At 40.9% G+C, this 23261-nt stretch overlaps 2 protein-coding genes across 2 annotated transcripts; both read right to left on the bottom strand.

Moving 5' to 3' along the window:
- Window positions 1–13493: 13493 nt before the first annotated feature.
- LOC124282973 lies at window positions 13494–14699 on the bottom strand. Its single transcript, XM_046719026.1, has one exon. The coding sequence runs from the start codon at window positions 14697–14699 to the stop codon at window positions 13494–13496; it is 1206 nt and encodes a 401-aa protein (XP_046574982.1).
- Window positions 14700–14767: 68 nt separating this feature from the next.
- Window positions 14768–18085, bottom strand: LOC124282971. The gene is made up of 3 exons (XM_046719025.1): window positions 18068–18085; window positions 16845–16968; window positions 14768–16026 (listed from the first exon to the last, which is right to left on the bottom strand). The coding sequence occupies exons 1-3, from the start codon at window positions 18083–18085 to the stop codon at window positions 14768–14770; spliced, it is 1401 nt and encodes a 466-aa protein (XP_046574981.1).
- Between the last annotated feature and the right edge of the window lie 5176 nt (window positions 18086–23261).

The raw sequence follows: 23261 nt of genomic DNA, 5'->3' as shown, positions 1-23261 counted from the left end.
GAATGAGTTGTAAATGTCTTCTTAACAAACATCAACCAATCAACTAGAGGGCTTGCTTCGACCACACCCTCGTTTTGTGCCAACGAATACTTGCAAGTAAATCTTGAGATTAGCCATGTGATGATACGTTTAGCGAGCATCGGGGATATTTGCAACTGTAATGTTAAAACTGCCTTTACCTGACTGGGTTAGTTTGATTTTTGTATTTTGGGTTTATATTCTGTGTCCTGTCGCAGTCTGTAAATTCTCCAAGTAAAGTATCGAGGTCCAAGGTCGGAATCATCCCAGTGAATGAATTAAGTCGTCCATGGCCATGCTGAATGTTGAAACAAATATTCCAGGCTTATGACGACACGCATTTCGCGAATGATACATTTTTCTGCGATGTTGTCAGTTGACATGTGCAAATGAGAGATAAGATAAAAATTAAGATTATTGTAATCAGTTTATTGGAGCTGTCCATGTAATGTTTAACTGTCAAACGCAGCCGGTGAAATCCCGCTAAGGGAATTTACTCTCGGCCCGGATATTACGCAATATTGTTTACGTGGTTACCAGAGTGCTCATTTGCGAATGTCTGCGCTTCTGTTGCGCATGTGTACCGGTAGAGGGAAGTTAGCAGCAGGGTGTCGATGTGTATCAGTTACATGCCAGACCGTAGCGCTGATGGTTAGTGATAAACTGTTGGGGAGGGCCGTCCCTCTATTATATGGTCTCTGGTCGAACCCTCCAAGAAGTCACCAAACCTGCAGCCTTCTGCATTACCCAGAGTTTCAGAAACAGAAAGGGTGTGTTTCTGGCAGAAAAGCCAGACACTCTCCCAATGTGTCAACAGATTCGGAATCTGAGGCCCCGAGATCAATGTGGAGCTGGACAACTTGGTAGTCAGGAGGCAAGGGTGACATTTCGTAAGCGGGGCTCGCATCCTTGCCATGTTGTTCCTACGTCTTGTCAAGTAGTAATCACATTTGTGTGAAAAATGACATAAAGTTTATTGATATAAAATATTTCAGCTGATTTATCAAAAACGACATGGTCGGGCTTATTGGTCTAGTACGTCTGCATGGGGGTCTTTCTCCAGAGATGTGTATGTTTCTTGAAAGTTTTTTTGACGTCCTTTACATATACAGGGTCTAACCATGGATACAGTGAAAACCACAAGCATGGTAAAGACGGTATTAACGGGCATCTTGCCGCGCCATCTTAACATGCCGTGTTTTAATGTTACAGTTCACGCTAATCGTCACAAAGAAAATCATTAATCGATACAAATGGTAAACTAAATCGATTTCTGTTAAGATTTGTGTTTGACAAATCTAAAAATGGCACTTTTCATAGTTAACTTGATGCACTAGTGTTTGTCCAATACCACTCAACAAAGGCGAAGACAATTTGTTCTCTGGAGTTCTGCTGCTTCCGTATCATGCGCAATTTATCAAGGAGTTATACTTCATGAATATCGTATTTTTCAAACCTTGTTCCGCTCAAGACATCTGACATTTATGTCTACCTGTCACCTTTTACGCCTCATAGCGAACGCGTTATGGAAATGTATATGCCAATTTGACCAAATTAGAGGCTAAAGAATCGAACATGCCTTCCAAGGAATGAAATAGCATTTATATATTTGATCAATATGTGATATTTTTTGCAAGTTATCTACTTAATTCCCAGTTGTATGTCTTTGATGGGAAAGTGCATTTTAATGCATTTCCGGTTTGCCTGGTGTAATGGCGACATGACGGCGTGTTCCGTCCACACCGACACGGGGACACACACATTGAGGTGTATTGATTCCAATGGAGACTGCAAATGTTGTGTGTGTTCATATATTAGCTTCCTTATTCGTCATTGATTTGAAATAGAGCAAATTTCCATCATTTCCACAGAACAAAGCCATTAAACCTGAGATAGTATCTGTCATTGTTAGCACTATAACATATTAATAAATAGTAACACATTTCCATAATTGTAAAATTCTCTGCTAAAAGCAGAGACCAATTCCTTGCAATTCCGTGTTTATTGTTCAGTACCAAACAGTGATGACACCAAGTGTTCGCGAAAAGGTGTTTGTATCCTGCATCCTGCATTAAATCAATATAGCTCCCACCCACCTGAACATGGGGTACAAGTCAAAATTGGGAATTGAATCGGTGAGGTGAGGCGAGGTGAGGTGAAATTGGGTTTAACGTCGTGCTTGAGAATATTTCGCTCAAATGACGACGTGCATGTGTGTGTATGTGTATGTGCGGCTGCTTGTACTAGCCCAAACTTAAGCTGGTTTTATAGTGCTAGCCCACTGAGATACCATGCCGCAGTGAAGCATGAATACCCCACTCAGACACATTATACTGACTCCGAGCCGACCAGTCCTTGTTGTACCCATTAATGCCGAGCGCCAGGCAGGGACCAACAAGTACCATATTTTAACGTCTTTTGGTATGACGCGGCCGGGGAACCCGCGACCTTCCGCTCTCCGGGCGGACGCTCTAACCACTACACCACGGAGGCGGTCGAATTGAATCGGACATCATGCTTGGAATATTTTGTACATGTCATTACATTCGGGAGTTGTGGTTTTGCATGTTTGTTTCTACACATGTCACTACTGACAGAGTGTGTTCATCTGCAACGATATAAAAAAGCACTTTATCTGACATTCGTTTTTAGATTCCTAGCATGCAGTAAATGTCCCGATTGGGGGAACATGTCAACGTCATTGATGTCGCGGGACGTCACCAGCGGCGACACCTTCACTCCATATCTGTAACGACAGGAAATGTATAAAACAATTATAATGATTTTGAGTTTGGTGCAGGGTTGCATCCCTTTGTCGTAGCATGATCCGCTGTTTATCATTCGTTTTAGTTTGGTGGTATCTTCTTGACTGTCATTTGGGATATGATATCTGGATTGTGACATGATATATGGATTATCGGCACCTTCCACCACCGAGACTGCGCGTCCAACAAAGCGGTAACCTTCTCCAATCTTCTTCACTATTCCAAGCGGTGTCAAAAACAAGTCAGTCACTGCACCGTGTTTCCTTGGTGACAATGACGTCATTTCAATGCTTTACCTTCTTATATCAGGCTCACATGAATCGACATGAATAGAATCATATGTGGCTTCAGTTTGGGGTTTTGTAACTATTAAAAAATGTCTAAACATGAGTTTTATCCTGGAATCCAATATGAGAGTATATGTTAACACAAGGGTGTTGTAAGAGCGGAAAAGGGATATTGGATGACTTGTCGGGGTCGTTTGGGTAAACCGTTCCTTGGAGTTCAGTGTCTGTGGAACCGTGGATGAACCGTCTTTGTCTTGACGTCTGTGTCAAGATCAGGAACACATTCACAGAAGGGCGCGATGGATAAAACGTGAGGGAACACTGGCAATCCAACAGAGGCGAAACATGCGACGTTTCTTCAGCAAGGACCAATCAGACGTCACCTTCTCCAACAAGTCGGTTGGATTTCTTTTCCTCCCCGACTAAGTAAACCATTAGGCTACCCCACCGCCCTTGGCAACGTAATAAGACCACTTGACTTGATTTGGTGAAATCATGTTTTTTACTGAAAACAACTCAAGTTGTGCATGTTCACAAATGATGGGATGTATAAATATCTACATTATCATTGTCCGGCATTACTTCGCTTTGGGAGTTCATAGGTAATATTCGTTTTCGAAGTACAGAAATCATACACCCTTGTCTGAATGTTTTTTGGTCTGAGAATTTAGAAGCCTCGATCCTAACTGGCTGATTGCGAAGGTCACGTGATACAGCCTCCTTTTGGGTTGTCCTCAGAAAGCAGAGAGATGTTCTGTGGAGTGAAAGGTCTTGCCATTATGAGTTTGGGATAGGTTTAATTTATAACTCGCTATAAATCACATTTTCTTTGAAATGAAAAGTGAGTTTCGTCAAAGAAATATTAAAAAACACTTTTTTTCGTAAAACGTACCACTGTTTCCAGAATTGTGAGGAAAATCTGAAATAAGCAGTTTCATTCATATGTTATAGAAAATATTGCAAAGAAATACTGCCACCCTTCTGTTAGACTATACCAAAAGTGTTGTTGCACTTTTAGACGGTTACAAATGTCGCACTCCTGTAAACCGGCCTGTACTCTAATGATATCAATAATCTGCAATCAGGAATGAAGTGTGTTTCGTTGACAGGATTAAATGATCAATGACCAATTGTTATTTGTAGATCAATGTTCCTGATTAGCATCGTGCCTGCCCTTAATCGATACACCACGTATCAGTTACACCCCGCCAGGGCGTTATATAATCTTAGCCACCAGCAACTAGCCATTATATCACAGCTGCCCCCCCTTCCCCACCGGGTGGACAATAAAACATCATTTGTATCGCCGTCTTGTTTGCAGTGAGTCGGAAAATTAATTTCTTCTCCTGAACAAATACTTCAATAAACTGGGACTTATTCCCGTTGAGGATTAAACACAATGGTGATAAAATGTTTCGGACAGGTAATAATTCCATTTTGTTTTAGTAAATTAGCATCCGGAAATAGAACCTTTGTTATTGACAGCTCACAGAATGAAACGTTTCTGTGTGAAGTATTTCTGGCAGAACACAGTCCTCGTGATTTACACTAACTGCTACTAACAGCTAGGTTAGTGAATGAATAATTTCATTATAACTCAGAAATGTATTATGCCCTCGATGGAACAAAAATATTGATGCGGTGTTTCAGTGTTTGCCTTCCAGCGTCCCTCCGATTGCCATCAACCTGGAGCTGTGTTCAACAGTGGGGACGTCGATATTCATCGAGTACATAAACTTTGGCTGTTAATCAAGACAACATCACTATTTGTAACACCATAGAAACCGAGAACACTCTTTATATTTAATGGCCTTAATATTAGTTTACTGAAGTCATACAAAGCTTTCATGTCACTATCAAACATAGCTCCTAACTATTACCTGTATGACAACTGTTTCTGTTTTATATAAAATTGTGTTGTTTAACGCCGCACCGAGCAATATTCAAGTTACATTAAGACAGTCTGTAAATAATAGAGCTTTGGACCGGATGATCCAATGATGGACATTAAGAACATCGATCTACCGAAATGGGATACTGTGACAAGCATCAACCAAGTCATCGATCCTAACTACCCAAGCCCTTGAGTGGAAACTTTCGACAAGCAATGGTTGTAGAAGACCAATGCTTGTGTGGCGGATCCTCACGTGTCATGATCGAAACATTCAAATTCAAACTTTTGAAGTGCGATTTATAAAATTGAAATTAAATTCGTTTATTATGAATTCTGTCTCATCCATAAGGAACTGAATCCTTCATAAACCGCACCACTTGGCAAGTCCGGGTCATTCTCGAAGTCCATACTATACGTAAATATAGACCGTAAGTGCAAAGGAATCCCGAGAATACCATCAGAACAGATTCCAGATGGAGGGCAAAATATAACTGTGAAAATTATGTAACTGGATCAGTGAAAATCAGTGAAGACACCAGGTGTTGGCGAATCATAGGGAAATATTCATAGCCATGCCTGGTTCTCAAACCTGTTAATCTGGGTGTCAGTCAATGTAGTCGCTGCAACAGACTTGTTGGTTGTTTTAAAAAAACATTTTCGTGAGTATTTAAGAACTATCATCTGGTGTCATCAGTGACTCTAAGTGATCCATTTATGTAATGGTCCCAACTCTTGTGCATTTTGCTCCAATGGGTTCTAATAATAATCTGATAATCAAGACGGGTTGCTACTGTGTATTCTTGAGACCAAAGACCCCTGTTTCATAGTTAGATTTATGCTTGAGGGTTCAGAGTGACCTGCCTGTAGTAATCTCCCCCATGTGCTGAGCAGCTCCAACCTTTGGTGTCTATATTTCACAAATTTGGGGATACAATTTAGGACGTTCCTTTGAACTGTTTTTTGTATCGCGGTTACAACAAGTCCTCTCACACACGGTGTGTACTGGACTGTTTGTATCGCGGTTACAACAAGTCCTCTCACACACGGTGTGTACTGGACTGTTTGTATCGTGGTTACAACATGAAAGTCCTCTCACACACGGTGGGTACTGGACTGTTTGTATCGCGGTTACAACAAGTCCTCTCACACACGGTGTGTACTGGACTGTTTGTATCGCGGTTACAACATGAAAGTCCTCTCACACACGGTGTGTACTGGACTGTTTGTATCGCGGTTACAGCATGAAAGTCCTCTCACACACGGTGTGTACTGGACTGTTTGTATCGCGGTTACAACATGAAAGTCCTCTCACACACGGTGTGTACTGGACTGTTTGTATCGCGGTTACAACATGAAAGTCCTCTCACACACGGTGTGTACTGGACTGTTTGTATCGCGGTTACAACAACAAGTCCTCACACTCTGTTTGTACACACGGTGTGTACTGGACTGTTTGTATCGCGGTTACAACATGAAAGTCCTCTCACACACGGTGTGTACTGGACTGTTTGTATCGCGGTTACAACAAGTCCTCTCACACACGGTGTGTACTGGACTGTTTGTATCGCGGTTACAACATGAAAGTCCTCTCACACACGGTGTGTACTGGACTGTTTGTATCGCGGTTACAACATGAAAGTCCTCTCACACACGGTGTGTACTGGACTGTTTGTATCGCGGTTACAACATGAAAGTCCTCTCACACACGGTGTGTACTGGACTGTTTGTATCGCGGTTACAACATGAAAGTCCTCTCACACACGGTGTGTACTGGACTGTTTGTATCGCGGTTACAACAAGTCCTCTCACACACGGTGTGTACTGGACTGTTTGTATCGCGGTTACAACATGAAAGTCCTCTCACACACGGTGTGTACTGGACTGTTTGTAGCGGGGGTTTCTTTTGATGACGACAGTCTTTTTTCACCTGGAATATTAAACCGGAACTAACGGTAAGAGTCAGCCTTACTTTTAAGGAGTGTTGCTAAATTTAGTCCAGTGACGGTCACTGGGAAGACAAAGAACAATACACTTGTTTGCTGACCTTAATTACACGAGGACGATCAACCAATCAGTGATTTCCCTGACTACATTGAAATAATGCATACCATTTGTCTAGACTGTTTATTACCTAGACTGTATAGACAGAATATATCTACTACAAAGAGACAATTTCTACATTCGGCCAATTACCCCAACTCGTTTTGCCCTGATCAGTGACACAGATATGTGTTTATCACTGATGTTCCGGTTTAATAACTTATATATCAATTTTAAGAATTAATGTGTATTATAATGAATATATGAATCCATAATCAAATGCGAGCTGATAAATATTCAAATGAGGTGATCGAGCATGAGCTACTTTAGTAAGTCATGTACGTGTATATGCTAGGCCCTATCAACGTTCTCAACATGTTTACGGGAGGGCTTACCTGTGCGTGAGTGATTATGTAAATATATACGGTCGCTCACCACTAGGCACTTTTTAAAGTGAGTTCCTACGTCATCTACAACCTACACTTACGAATTGACGTGACAAAACGTTTAATACCCAGTGTTTTTTTTCAAATAGTAGATATCATATGTTAGGAATAAAGGTGATATTGTATGCATCATGTCCGCCGATTGTCCCATGGTTGGAGGGGTTGCACATGAACATCAATGACCATTGAAAACAACACTAATTGTCCGATCGTCTTTAGCGGAACTGCATGATCAAGACGATGACCTTGGTCAGCGATGGAACCTTCTTCGCCATTGGTCAGTATGTCCCTATCATATTACAGCCTCGTGCATAATTCATATTCTGGGTCTTCTTCCCTTGCTGTAGGCGAATAAAGCCGCCGACTCTCTTCCTGTCGTTAGCGCAGTCCACATTCAGTAGACTAAACCCAGCCAATAAGCTCAACACTTCCAGAACACTGCCTGGCTGTCCTGTCCGGGTGAAGTCAGTCGAGGGGAAGGGAACCCGGGCACGTCTCCCCCTGTGTCCGACTACACGGTAAGGCCAAACAATGGGGACAATGGACAGGCAAGTGAACACGCATCTTAAGAGACTGGTCAACAATGCCGCTGTTGAGATCTCCGAGCTACGTTAGATTTGACAGAAGCGAGAACTAAGAACGATTAGAGGACGCTGATGGAGAAATCTAGTTTTGCAGCGTAATCAATGCCGAGTCATCAGTACTGGGATGAAAATATACATCTTTTGTACATGGAACATTGTGTTGTAGCTGAATGTCAGGGGCAACGTCGGTGCGCTGTTGCGACGGTGCGTTCTTGTGATTTGACCCCAGGTTGTGGGCGTACAGGAACATTCAAAGAGGCAAGCGGTATAAGTTTCAGTATTTGAGTTTGGACTCATAAATTATATTTACATGAACAGAAGCTATTTGTGACCCTTTCACATTGCCCTATATAAGAAAGAAGTGAAATTCGCATTTTTCTAAATTTAAACGTTATTATCACATGCATTCATCCCAAAGAAAGATAACAATTAATTGCAAGGCACTGTAGTTCACCAGTACAGTGAAACTGCTGCACGTGACTTGACATGATGTCTGAAGGAAACAATTAAATATTAATAATAAACAGCAATATTAAAGCATGACCGAATCTTGGAACAGTCTAGGATGTCTAAAACAGCTTCACAAGAAAACCTTCACAATATTTGTTTTATTATTCCTTGTTTAAATATCAGATATGTTCGTTTGTGATTTATAAGAAGTTTACGACAAATAAAAATTTTGGTTTGTGTTTTGAATTAAAAAATGTCAATGAATTAGTTCTTAACCGCATTATCACTAAACGCATATGAACAAAACTAGTGTTTGGGCTCTTCTTGACCTCTTTGTTTTGACAAACTGTTGGCTGTGTCAGATTCCTACACTGCGTGGTTTCTGCGACAATCCAAAATATTTCACAAAGTTTGATTTTTTTCCAATAAGAAAACCAATTTTTAACTTGCAACGACTTGCTGGCAAGGTAATCTCAACTCACCACTGCTCTCACATGACCGACCACCGTGGCGATGTGAACGTTCCACACCAACTACCAGTCTGAAATCAACGCTCTGCTTCGACCACTCATACGACTGCCCGTGTAATCTCCACTTTCTGCATCGACCACCCATACGACTACCCGTGTAATCTCCACTTTCAGCATCGAACACCCATACGACCACCCGTGTAATCTCCACTTTCTGCTTCGACCACCCATACGACTACCCGTATAATCTCCACTTTCTGCATCGAACACCCCTGGTATGCCCTTGTAACTCCGGAGTGTCCACCCGTCTTGGATCACGACTCTCCCCAAACAACCTGTTTGAAGTCGACGCTCAACCTGACCACATGTAGTTGGCTCAACTTTATTCACACACCACCAGGTGTGTGGAAACACAGATACCCGTTTTGAGCTCAGCGTTACCTCAATAGGTCTGTTTTGGTTACACCAACTGATTGGTTACACCAAGTCTGTCGATGAAAGTCGCAACAACAGGGTAATACTGCCTATAGCTTTCCCGGTATGTCCCACCACCCCATCCAGCGTGTCACATCTTGTACAGGTCCTCAAGTATATGTTTTCGATAAATCTATCAGCTTACAGTAAAAAATGTACATGAACTGACAAGGTGTGATTCCAGCCAGAACGATTCGATAGCCAATATTCGATACCAAGACGGCAAAAAGGAGGCCCTGCCATTGGCGTCCGGTTGTCATGACGACAAAAACTGGAAGTGTCAAAACCTGGAATACTTGCTGTCATGTCGCGGGGAGACGGATGCATGTAGAGGATCCCACTCTGCATCACTTACCGCTAATAGCCGCATTGAGCAGGCGCTATTGATCTCATTGAAAAGACCTCAATAAAGTCTATTTCACAATTAAATAAGCCATTTGAAGGATACTTAGCGATGGACTTTTCAATGAGATTTAATTGTCAGTCACCTAGCTTTTGAATGTTCACTGAATTTGCTCGCATTTAAGCCGGAAGTCCACGATTCCGCTATTTTATCCAATAGAATTGGGCGTCAGGTAGAATGTGTCACGTGATTATAGAATTACAGAAATAGGTCCGAAAGTGGCCGATTTATCGGTGACTTACATGCTACCTATTTGTGATGATCACGGTGCTTGTAGCACCTCTAGCAGACATATCACTCCTGGCAGGTCTTGGCATGAGGACGTCTGGAACGTCTCGGCTGATTGCTCACAGAAGTACAACTTTACAATACTTGATTTTGTTTTTGTATTTTTGGTTTTACAATGCTGAAACTGTTTGGGCCGGTCTGTAGAAACTGGTCAGTGATATCTGTGTGTATGAGAGACTTATACAGCCATAGACCCACATTATGTGACAATTTGCAGGTTCTCAAAACAAATTAGGAAGTTAGATCCTCGTCTTGTTTATGTATATATAAACCAGCATTAGGGAGACAGCAGACATAGGGAGACCTACACAGATATACACTGGCCTCAGACATATATATCAGATTTCTTGTCTGATCATATATTTTATAATAGCAATATTGTTATTGATGAGAAACTATTTTTATGAAGAGTGGTTTCAAAGGGGTATCTCTCAAATTTGTGATCTTGTTGATGAAAATGGCAATTATCTGTCTCTGGTTGATTTTAATGAAAGGTATCAATTGAATTTATCATTTTTAGAATACTATGGTGTCATTAGCTCTATAAGAAAATATTTTCTGGCTTGTCAATTGTGAAAGAAAACACTGGACAATGTGCAGGGATTACCAATTACTCGGTTGTTACTTTCAATTAATAAAGGCTCCAAAGCCTATTACTATATCCTCTGTTCTTCAAATAGGACACCAAGAGCACAGTTAAAGTGGCAAGAGGATTTTCAGTGTGGTCTTGACTGGAACTGTATTTTCCTAAAATCGTTTTTAAAAATCAACACATGACACCAAATTGTGATACTCCATAGAACTGCCAATACATTTCTTAAAAAAGTTAAAATAAAAGATTCTGACTTATTTTCATTCTGTAATGAAGAAACTGAATCTATTTGTCACTTGTTATGGGAATGTGAATTTGTGCAAACATTTTGGTCAAATTTTTTATCGTGGTTAACAGAAAGTTGTTACCACATCCATGATCTCAATCTCACTATGGAACTGATAATGTTTGGCTGTAAGAAAAATGTTTTTACTGACTCTGTATTTAACTTGTTCATATTATTGGGAAAATATTACTTGTACAGATGCAAGCTCAATTCTGTTTTACCAAATATTGCTCAGTTCAGAAGTGAGTTGAGATATAGTATTGAAAAATGTATTTTCTTTAACAAAAGCTGTAACGCTGAATTTTATTCCAAATGGCTCTTATAACATGGCTTGTACTTGTGTAAATGGTGAGTAAAAACTTCCACCTGTATCCCATTAAATTACTGTATATCTTCAGACTGAGCTGTCCCCTGGCTGCTTAATTTTGACTGTAACAGGGATTCAGAAACAAATTTAAATTACAAATATATATATATTTAATATGTTAAGGCCATTTGTGAAATGCGAATTAAAGGACAGGGTGATCAGACTGGGTTGCTTCTACTTTAGTCTGGCATTGATATCGATTACTAGATTGTCTATTATTTTATAAGCCACGGTTATATTTTTAGATATTTCTACAGACGATCGCACACCCTCACAGACACTCCATGTCTGTGTGAAGCTACACACGCAATCTCGCAATCGAATGGTCAGCAGGAACTGTACTAGTTGTGATATCAAACAAAACCACTAAATCAGAATCTAATATTTGTTTTAATTTACCTTTTATTACCTTTACAATATCTTACATTCCTAAGTTTCTATTACACTAAACCTCTGTCAAACAATCTAACACCCAAATGGTTACCACTAACGAACGATCTCAAGGCGTGCTGCCTTATCAACATATCGAAACGAACTAACTACAATTTCCCTTCGAACTCCACACGTGGCGAAAACGCATGCTTTTTTCATGCTCGAGCTTTCCGCGAAGTAAGTTGTTGTCAGGTGTGTTTTCGCGAACTGTTCGTATGTACACAAACTGAAACCTAATAACCTGTCTGGTTAACAGTAGTGAATAAATCAGTACAACGAATGAACAATACATTTATGTGGACAATCCTTTTGTCCATATCCCCCTCCTTGATAGAACGGAGTTTATCAACACAAATAACGAACTTACCCGATTCAAAATAATATCCTAATAGCATCCACTCATATATCCAAACATTCTGTAAGTACAGCGAATAAATCCAATGTCACAAATGTCAGAATAAATCCATTGTCACAACATTTTCAGTGTCACAATAATTCCAATGTCACAATATATCTAGTGTCACAATAATCCCATGTCACAATAAATCCATCATTGCGAAAATACTTTTCCAGAATGTTACATAAAATGTTCACAGTTCAGTTCCACACATCCACGAATCTCCAAAAGTCCACATTTTGAATGTCACAGTGTCCACAGAATCCTGTTCTTTTTCAATCCTTGAAACTAACAGTTGATGGAATCCATTTCCAGACTGCACACTTTCGTCACTGGCCTGGTCAAAACTTTTACCAGTCTGTATATCCACCACTCTTGTAAAACCATCCTTCCCAGGGTGAGTCTTGATAATTCGTCCCATAGGCCAGTGTCCACGTGGAGTGTTAGGCGATATCACCAGCACGATGTCATTCACGTTGATATCCTGTTGACGAGTGAGCCACTTCCTCCGTCTGTTAAGACTGGGTATCCACTCCTTCATCCACCTGCTCCAGAAGTGCCGTATAAGCTCTTGTATCCTTCTCCATCGTTTCCTTGGGTTGAAGGTCGTTGTATCCACCGATTCCGGAGCAAAGGTGCCTCCTGCCTGTCCTTGAAGAAAGTGGTTCGGCGTCAGAGGTACATCATCCTGTGGATGTGCTGTCTGATAGGTCAATGGGCGGGAATTCATCAAGGCTTCTGCTCCAATGAACGCTGTCATGAGTTCTTCATCTGTTACATCACTGTTTCCCAGAATAGCGAAGATTGCTTTTTTGGCTGCCTTGACCATTGTCTCGAACACACCTCCGAAGTGAGGTGCATATGGAGGATTAAACTTCCATTTTGTTCCACGATTTGCTAATGTTCGTTTCAAAGCATCACTGTCCAGACAAGCAACGAGTTCTTTTAGCTCTTTCTCTGCCCCAACGAAGTTTGTTCCATTGTCACAAACAATGTCCTCTGGGAGTCCTCTGCGACTGGCCATGCGATAAAATGCATTGAGAAAGGAATTGGTGTCCAGGCCATATGCGATCTCAAGATGTACAGCCCTCGATGCAAGGCACGTGAAGAGGCATAGATAGCGCTTCATTCTTGCTTTTCCTCTTCCCTGTACTGTCAGAAAAGGTCCAGCGAAGTCGAGTCCTGCTTGTGTGAAAGCACGGAGAGAAGGTTTGAGTCTCATGCTTGGAAGAGGAGCCATGATCTGGTGTGCTACTTCGCCTTCTGCTTACGACATTGTGAACATTGTCGCTCCCAGTCTCTAATTTCCTCTCTGCCAGAAAGGATCCCAAAATTTTGCAGAAAGTGCTGCTAATGTCTGATTGGTTCCTGTAATATGACGTCCTTCCTCATGGTAAGACTTCACAATCAATCTTGTGATCCAGTTTCTTCGCGGCAAGATGATCGGAAACCTTGAATCTTGAGAAAGATGCTCAGCATAAGCCAATCGTCCATCCGATCTCATCACTCCATCTTCATCCAGCTTGGGTTGTAGTCCTAACAGCTTGCTATTAGATGGTAATGGTTTTCCCTTTTCAAGGCAGGAATATTCATCTGGAAATTCTTCTCTCTGCATTTGTGCTATTATCTTGAACTGTGCTGTTTCAATTTCTTCTGCAGTCAGTTCTCCATGAATCCTTTTAAGGTTCCCTTCAACACAGTTGTTCAAGAATCTGTATACCCATGCTTGGATTCTTGTCAGTCTTCTCCAATCTGAGTATCGTGTAGCTTTGAGTCTCCACTCTTCACAGGACGAGTCGTTCACTAACATGGTAATTATCTTGTTTTCCTTCAGAGTTTTAGTTTCTGGTAAACATTTCCTTCTGTCTTCTCTTTCAGACAGATTTCTGGGCCATTCACTTTCATCTCTAGCCAGGAAAAGGGGTCCTGACCACCACATCTGATTGTCAATCAACTTTGATGCAGCTATTCCTCTAGTCAACATATCTGCTGGATTTTGGTCTGTTGGCACATACCGCCACTGACACGGATTAGTCAGTTCTTGAACTTCACTAACTCTATTTGCTACAAATGGTTTGAATGTTCGGCTATGGTTCTTTATCCACCCCAAAGCATTTGAACTGTCTGTCCAAAATGTAACCGTGTCAATCGACACGTCCAAAACCTTTGCTATTGCAACAGCTAATCTGAGTCCAGTCACAGCAGCCATTAATTCCATGCGTGGAATGCTAATAGCTTTCAGTGGTGCTACTCGTCCTTTCGCAGCAATGATTACACTGGAGATTTCATTATTCTGGTAAGTATTCACAGCATACACAATGGCACCATATGCATTTTCAGATGCATCTACAAAGCTGTGTAGTCTAGTTTCTTTGACCTTGTTACAACGCAAACATCTTGGAACCTGAATGTGTATTAAATCTTCCCGTTCCATAAGCCACTGATATGCTTTCTCTTTCAGATCATTGTCTAGTTCCTCGTCCCAATCTAACCCTACTGTCCACATTTCTTGTAAGATGATCTTTGCCCTTACAGTGAAGGGTGCAAGAAATCCTAGAGGATCAAACAGTTTTGCTATTTGACGAAGGAAGATTCTTTTTTTGAGATTGTGTTGTTCATTTCAGGTAAGTTGGAAGTGAATGTAAAGACATCTCTTTCAGCTACCCACATGAGGCCGAGGGTCTTTGTCGAGGGTAAGTAACCACTGTCTAACTTAACTTCTGATAATCGTTCTTCAACAGGTATCTGACTGAGAACCTCGTGAGAATTTGAAAGCCACTTCCGAGGACGCATTCCAGCTCTATTCCAAAGCTCGATCAACTGTCTGTACAACTCAATGGCTGTTTTCTCATCCTCCACAGAGTCCATGCTATCATCCATATATGTAGCTTTTTTCACAGTTTCTGCAGCTAACGGAAGATCACCCTGATGTTTATTGGCATTTTCCTGACTCACAAACTGAGCTAAAAAAGGAGATGCATTCACCCCAAATACAACTCTACTGAACTCATACTCTATGGCCTGCTCATCTCGTTTCATGGATCTCCAAAGGAACCTATGATAGGGCCTATCATCTGGAGATAATTTGACCTGAAGGTACATCTCTGCTATATCGCTCATCACTGCAACTGGATTGCGTCTAAATCTCAACAAGACATCAAAAAGTTCCCTCTGTAGCTTTGGGCCTTGATGGATAACTTCATTAAGAGAAATACCCTTGTACTTGGCCGAAGCATCAAATACAATCCTCACTTTTGTTGTGAGACGATCTAAACGTACAACCGGAAAATGAGGCAGATACCACTTTCCAGTATGTGTCTTTTCTTCGGGAGATACTTTTCTTATATACCCTTTTTTGTGATACTGTGAGATGATATCATCATATGCTTGAGCTATTGTCTCATCCTTTGCTAATTTCTTTTCTGTGCTCTCAAGACGACTGAGAGCCATCTGATAGTTATCAGATGGTAAAGCATGTACCTCTTTCTTCCATGGTATGCCAATTTGATAGTGACCATCCTCATACACCAATGTATCTTTCACCCTATTGTGCACATTCTTGTCTTCAGGGCTCATATTTTCATTTTCTTTCGACTGGAATCGCTCAATTTCCCAAAACTTTTGCAACAACATATTCAACTCTTGGTTATCAGCATTGGAACCAGAAAAGAAAGTACTGGTAAAGTGAGACTGAATGTCAGAGCCTGTCCCTGCAATATTTCCAATACAGGTCCAGCCTAGAGGAGTTAACCTTGCTAGAGGTTCACCTGGATTTCCACCTACATCTGAGTAGGAATAATGAAGATCTGCATTGTCCATGCCTATGAGGATATCTACAATTGGAGGGGAGGCAATTTTAGGAAAATCTATGTCTTTCAAATGTGGCCATAACTTACCGTACGTCTTCCAATCAACAACCTGCAAATCACCTGTAACCTTGGTTGTTGTGAAAGCAGTTATACTAACGTCAACTTCTCCATCTCTACTCTCAAGTCCAAATGCCACTGGCATAGTTTCAAACGAGGCTTTCTCATCATTCAAAACTTTCACCGTCACTTTTTTGGTTTCACCTTGCAGTCCTAGCTCTGCAGCAACGTCTGCATTAATATATGACCTTGTGCTCGCGTCATCTAATAACGCATTAACTGTGACTCTGCGATTCCCATGTTTAAGTATCACTGGCACTGTTCTAAGCCCTATGAGTGAAGGTTTTGAAGCTACGTTGCATTCCATATTAGTTGCATGTGACCGTTCATGGTTTCCTTTTGAAATATTGTCTGTATTTCCCACGTTGCTTTGTTCAACGGAACCCTTTTCAGTTCTGACAGCTGAATGAACCCTGTCCCTATTCACATGCAAGAGCCTGTTGTGGTTGCTTGTGCATCCATCTATTCCACACAACGTTGTTCGCCAACAGTGTTTACCACGATGATTGCTTCCGAGGCAGCGGAAGCAAAGATTTAACTCCTTTGCTTTGTTCCATCTATCTTGAACTTTTAAAGTGATGAACTTTCTACAGTTCCATACGTCATGAGGCTCTGTACATACTCTGCACAAGTACTTCTCACCAACATAGTGTGTACCAGGATTCTGGTTACTATCATGCACTAGAAATGTACGAGGAGCTCGTTTGTACTCTGATTTTACTGACTTATCACAGACACCACGAATGGTCTCAGCTGCAATAGTTTGAAACTCTGCTTCTTGGAGCACCCATTCTCTGAGAGTTTCAACTGATTCTTGCCTTTGTCTATCATATACCCAACGTTGATACTCTGTAACCATGGCCTCAGTCATCTTTGTTTGCAACTTCATATAAAGTAAGCCATTTCCTAATTCTTCAACCCTGTCAGATTCGCGAAGATTAACTACAGCTACATCAAGCATGTCTGCAAATCTATCTAGGTCTTTTGCATGACCAGGTCGAATGGGTTTGAAATTGTCTATTTCTGCAAGATGTAATGCAATCTGTCGTCTCTTGCCGCCAAATTTTCTCTCAAGTCTTTCAAGAGCGACCTGATAAGCAATTGCATTATGTCCCAAATCTTTAACCACTCTAAGCGCTTCCCCTGCTAAATACTGACGCAACTGCAGTAGTTTGTATTCCGGTGTTGCTGGTGAATTATCAATGCATGCAATAAATGCTGCTTTCCATCCCTGATACGATCTAACATCGCCAGCAAACACTGGAATAGTAACTCTACCCAACTGCCTCCACATGTCACGTCCTATTGCACCTTTAGCGGTTTGTTCTGGGATATTTGTGCGTGTACTGTGTTCATAGTGTGGATTGACATTTAACATGACGTTTGGTTGATCAAATTCATCTTCATTTCCTGCAGTTTCTTTGTTAACTGTGGGTCTTGTTTTACCCTGTTTAGTTGGCTTCTGTGCGCCAGGTAAACTGTGCCCTGTACTATTGCCTTGATCACGACTAAACAGCATTGACATCCCTGTTCTTAAACTAAGTGCAGAACTAGCATCTGATCTAGAGTCTAAGTACTGCTGAGCATGTGCCTGTGCACTGTCATTTTCATCTTCAAGCCTAGTTATTTCCATGCTAATGTTTTTAACATTTGCTACATCATTGATTTTTGAATATTCTTCTGACAGTTTTATCATTATTTCCATTGCATGATCTTGCACAATGCACAATTGGTCCATTTGATTTCTAACAGCCCTACGAGTTTGAACATTCTGACCCTCGGTCATGTTGTAGAGTTTATTTCTAGCTTTCGTGAAAGCAGACTTTGCACTGGCTTTTTGCTTTTTAAGTTTTATCAAAACATCTTCAACGACTGTCCTCGACTGACTGTTTTGATCAGGGACCGGCTTAGTTTCCGTTTTTATTAAATCCGTTTCATCTGGACTTACCTGTTTAGGTTCTGACATTATTATTCTTTGTTTTTTAATACTAACCTAACAAACTTTCTATCAGCTAACTTACCTTTCACAGACTAGAACAATTCCTGCATCCAAACTAATTCTAACTTGCAACACCATGAACCACCATCAGGCAATAACCATGTGCAACAACTAATAAACCACGAACTAACCACGAAGACACCACGATAAACCACGCTCTGCTACCATTTTGGTCAGCAGGAACTGTACTAGTTGTGATATCAAACAAAACCACTAAATCAGAATCTAATATTTGTTTTAATTTACCTTTTATTACCTTTACAATATCTTACATTCCTAAGTTTCTATTACACTAAACCTCTGTCAAACAATCTAACACCCAAATGGTTACCACTAACGAACGATCTCAAGGCGTGCTGCCTTATCAACATATCGAAACGAACTAACTACAATTTCCCCTTCGAACTCCACACGTGGCGAAAACGCATGCTTTTTTCATGCTCGAGCTTTCCGCGAAGTAAGTTGTTGTCAGGTGTGTTTTCGCGAACTGTTCGTATGTACACAAACTGAAACCTAATAACCTGTCTGGTTAACAGTAGTGAATAAATCAGTACAACGAATGAACAATACATTTATGTGGACAATCCTTTTGTCCACTGGACATGACACTTATCTTATTATCTGATTGATACACATCCAGCGTCCAGAGACGTACTAAAGGCTTCTTGTGTATCATCAGAGAAATATTAATTTCACAAAATGTGAATTTTCAAAATCATAGGAAACGACAAAAAGTGGCATTATTAACCACGTTTGTACATCCATCAGGAATGACAGGTGATTTTGAAACTGGATATAATCAGATTGTGAGCTGTCAGTTTTGCATGCATTTCGAACAAGTGTTGGAACAAGGTGAAGGACATCTGAGGAATGCGTGAATGTGTGATAATACAGTTTTATTGTTCCCGAGTTATTTCCAGATGCAGTAAGCCGACTCACATAACTCACTGACCTTGTTGACACTGCAGACCATCTTGAATATATTGTCCAACGACAGGGAGGGTATGCTACAAAATGAAGAATGAATTAAAACGTCTGAAATATTGATATTTCTCATCTTAGTCCATAAAATACACAAAACCGAGTCGATTGTACAAGGCGGACGACATTTTTGTCACTGATGAGTCAGATATGGAAATGTAATCCACGTGTCTACCATAAAACGTTTTGAAAGCTTCACTGTGGATTTGAATGTTGCACCCTTGATCGGACAGCTTGTGCTGTTATATGGCACTCTTTGAAATCTTGGTAAAAAGAGCATTCTCGACTGTACCTCAGATCCTGTCTACTGATGAAGGTTTCTTTTGTCAATGACAGAGTGAATATAATTTCATTTTACGCCGCACTCAGCAATATTCCAGCTATATGGCGGCGGTCTATAAATAATCGAGTCTTGACCAGGCAATGCAGTGATCAACAGATACGTTCAGCGAGCCTGGACCACCCGATCCTGTCAGTCGAATCTTACGATAAGCATGGCTTACTGAAGACCAATTCTAACCCGCATCTTCACGGTTGCAATATAATTATGTAGAATAATATGCAAAACGCAGTTTAACATTTGGTATGTGAAAGTATGTTGTGGTAGTGAAGGACTGACTTGAATGAACTATGCCAGTTTGAGTCAACAAGTCATGGTGTGGTAGTGAAGGACTGACTTGAATGAACTATGCCAGTTTGAGTAACAAGTCATGTTGTGGTAGTGAAGGACTGACTTGAATGAACTATGCCAGTTTGAGTAACAAGTCATGTTGTGGTAGTGAAGGACTGACTTGAATGAACTATGCCAGTTTGAGTAACAAGTCATGGTGTGGTAGTGAAGGACTGACTTGAATGAACTATGCCAGTTTGAGTAACAAGTCATGTTGTGGTAGTGAAGGACTGACTTGAATGAACTATGCCAGTTTGAGTAACAAGTCATGTTGTGGTAGTGAAGGACTGACTTGAATGAACTATGCCAGTTTGAGTAACAAGTCATGGTGTGGTAGTGAAGGACTGACTTGAATGAACTATGCCAGTTTGAGTAACAAGTCATGTTGTGGTAGTGAAGGACTGACTTGAATGAACTATGCCAGTTTGAGTAACAAGTCATGGTGTGGTAGTGAAGGACTGACTTGAATGAACTATGCCAGTTTGAGTAACAAGTCATGGTGTGGTAGTGAAGGACTGACTTGAATGAACTATGCCAGTTTGAGTAACAAGTCATGGTGTGGTAGTGAAGGACTGACTTGAATGAACTATGCCAGTTTGAGTAACAAACCATGGTGTGGTAGTGAAGGACTGACTTGAATGAACTATGCCAGTTTGAGTAACAAGTCATGTTGTGGTAGTGAAGGACTGACTTGAATGAACTATGCCAGTTTGAGTAACAAGTCATGTTGTGGTAGTGAAGGACTGACTTGAATGAACTATGCCAGTTTGAGTAACAAGTCATGTTGTGGTAGTGAAGGACTGACTTGAATGAACTATGCCAGTTTGAGTAACAAGTCATGTTGTGGTAGTGAAGGACTGACTTGAATGAACTATGCCAGTTTGAGTAACAAGTCATGTTGTGGTAGTGAAGGACTGACTTGAATGAACTATGCCAGTTTGAGTAACAAGTCATGTTGTGGTAGTGAAGGACTGACTTGAATGAATGAACTATGCCAGTTTGAGTAACAAGTCATGTTGTGGTAGTGAAGGACTGACTTGAATGAACTATGCCAGTTTGAGTAACAAGTCATGTTGTGGTAGTGAAGGACTGACTTGAATGAACTATGCCAGTTTGAGTAACAAGTCATGTTGTGGTAGTGAAGGACTGACTTGAATGAACTATGCCAGTTTGAGTAACAAGTCATGTTGTGGTAGTGAAGGACTGACTTGAATGAACTATGCCAGTTTGAGTAACAAGTCATGTTGTGGTAGTGAAGGACTGACTTGAATGAACTATGCCAGTTTGAGTAACAAGTCATGTTGTGGTAGTGAAGGACTGACTTGAATGAACTATGCCAGTTTGAGTAACAAGTCATGTTGTGGTAGTGAAGGACTGACTTGAATGAACTATGCCAGTTTGAGTAACAAGCCATGGTGTGGTAGTGAAGGACTGACTTGAATGAACTATGCCAGTTTGAGTAACAAGTCATGTTGTGGTAGTGAAGGACTGACTTGAATGAACTATGCCAGTTTGAGTAACAAGTCATGTTGTGGTAGTGAAGGACTGACTTGAATGAACTATGCCAGTTTGAGTAACAAGCCATGGTGTGGTAGTGAAGGACTGACTTGAATGAACTATGCCAGTTTGAGTAACAAGTCATGTTGTGGTAGTGAAGGACTGACTTGAATGAACTATGCCAGTTTGAGTAACAAGTCATGTTGTGGTAGTGAAGGACTGACTTGAATGAACTATGCCAGTTTGAGTAACAAGCCATGTTGTGGTAGTGAAGGACTGACTTGAATGAACTATGCCAGTTTGAGTAACAAGTCATGTTGTGGTAGTGAAGGACTGACTTGAATGAACTATGCCAGTTTGAGTAACAAGTCATGGTGTGGTAGTGAAGGACTGACTTGAATGAACTATGCCAGTTTGAGTAACAAGTCATGTTGTGGTAGTGAAGGACTGACTTGAATGAACTATGCCAGTTTGAGTAACAAGTCATGTTGTGGTAGTGAAGGACTGACTTGAATGAACTATGCCAGTTTGAGTAACAAACCATGTTGTGGTAGTGAAGGACTGACTTGAATGAACTATGCCAGTTTGAGTAACAAGTCATGTTGTGGTAGTGAAGGACTGACTTGAATGAACTATGCCAGTTTGAGTAACAAGTCATGTTGTGGTAGTGAAGGACTGACTTGAATGAACTATGCCAGTTTGAGTAACAAGTCATGTTGTGGTAGTGAAGGACTGACTTGAATGAACTATGCCAGTTTGAGTAACAAGTCATGGTGTGGTAGTGAAGGACTGACTTGAATGAACTATGCCAGTTTGAGTAACAAGTCATGTTGTGGTAGTGAAGGACTGACTTGAATGAACTATGCCAGTTTGAGTAACAAGCCATGGTGTGTGGTAGTGAAGGACTGACTTGAATGAACTATGCCAGTTTGAGTAACAAGTCATGGTGTGGTAGTGAAGGACTGACTTGAATGAACTATGCCAGTTTGAGTAACAAGTCATGTTGTGGTAGTGAAGGACTGACTTGAATGAACTATGCCAGTTTGAGTAACAAGTCATGTTGTGGTAGTGAAGGACTGACTTGAATGAACTATGCCAGTTTGAGTAACAAGTCATGTTGTGGTAGTGAAGGACTGACTTGAATGAACTATGCCAGTTTGAGTAACAAGTCATGTTGTGGTAGTGAAGGACTGACTTGAATGAACTATGCCAGTTTGAGTAACAAGTCATGTTGTGGTAGTGAAGGACTGACTTGAATGAACTATGCCAGTTTGAGTAACAAGTCATGTTGTGGTAGTGAAGGACTGACTTGAATGAACTATGCCAGTTTGAGTAACAAGTCATGTTGTGGTAGTGAAGGACTGACTTGAATGAACTATGCCAGTTTGAGTAACAAGTCATGTTGTGGTAGTGAAGGACTGACTTGAATGAACTATGCCAGTTTGAGTAACAAGTCATGGTGTGGTAGTGAAGGACTGACTTGAATGAACTATGCCAGTTTGAGTAACAAGCCATGGTGTGGTAGTGAAGGACTGACTTGAATGAACTATGCCAGTTTGAGTAACAAGTCATGTGGTGTGGTAGTGAAGGACTGACTTGAATGAACTATGCCAGTTTGAGTAACAAGTCATGTTGTGGTAGTGAAGGACTGACTTGAATGAACTATGCCAGTTTGAGTAACAAGTCATGTTGTGGTAGTGAAGGACTGACTTGAATGAACTATGCCAGTTTGAGTAACAAGCCATGTTGTGGTAGTGAAGGACTGACTTGAATGAACTATGCCAGTTTGAGTAACAAGTCATGTTGTGGTAGTGAAGGACTGACTTGAATGAACTATGCCAGTTTGAGTAACAAGTCATGTTGTGGTAGTGAAGGACTGACTTGAATGAACTATGCCAGTTTGAGTAACAAGTCATGTTGTGGTAGTGAAGGACTGACTTGAATGAACTATGCCAGTTTGAGTAACAAGTCATGTTGTGGTAGTGAAGGACTGAC

This window comes from Haliotis rubra, unplaced genomic scaffold (assembly GCF_003918875.1).
Source record: "Haliotis rubra isolate DU_JTF1 unplaced genomic scaffold, ASM391887v1 Scf308, whole genome shotgun sequence".
Lineage (NCBI taxonomy): Eukaryota > Metazoa > Mollusca > Gastropoda > Lepetellida > Haliotidae > Haliotis > Haliotis rubra.
Note: the sequence above shows the minus strand (reverse complement) of the source record. Positions and strands in the feature narration are given on the sequence as shown.

Coding starts and splice junctions, on each gene's coding strand:
- LOC124282971 (XM_046719025.1), bottom strand. Junction 16,027..16,844: donor ATTCGTGGTGTCTGTGATAA/GTCAGTAAAATC, acceptor CTCCAATTGTAG/ATATCCTCATAGGCATGGAC.
- LOC124282973 (XM_046719026.1), bottom strand. CDS start 14,699: ATGTGGACAGTAGGGTTAGATTGGGACGAGGAACTAGACAATGATCTG.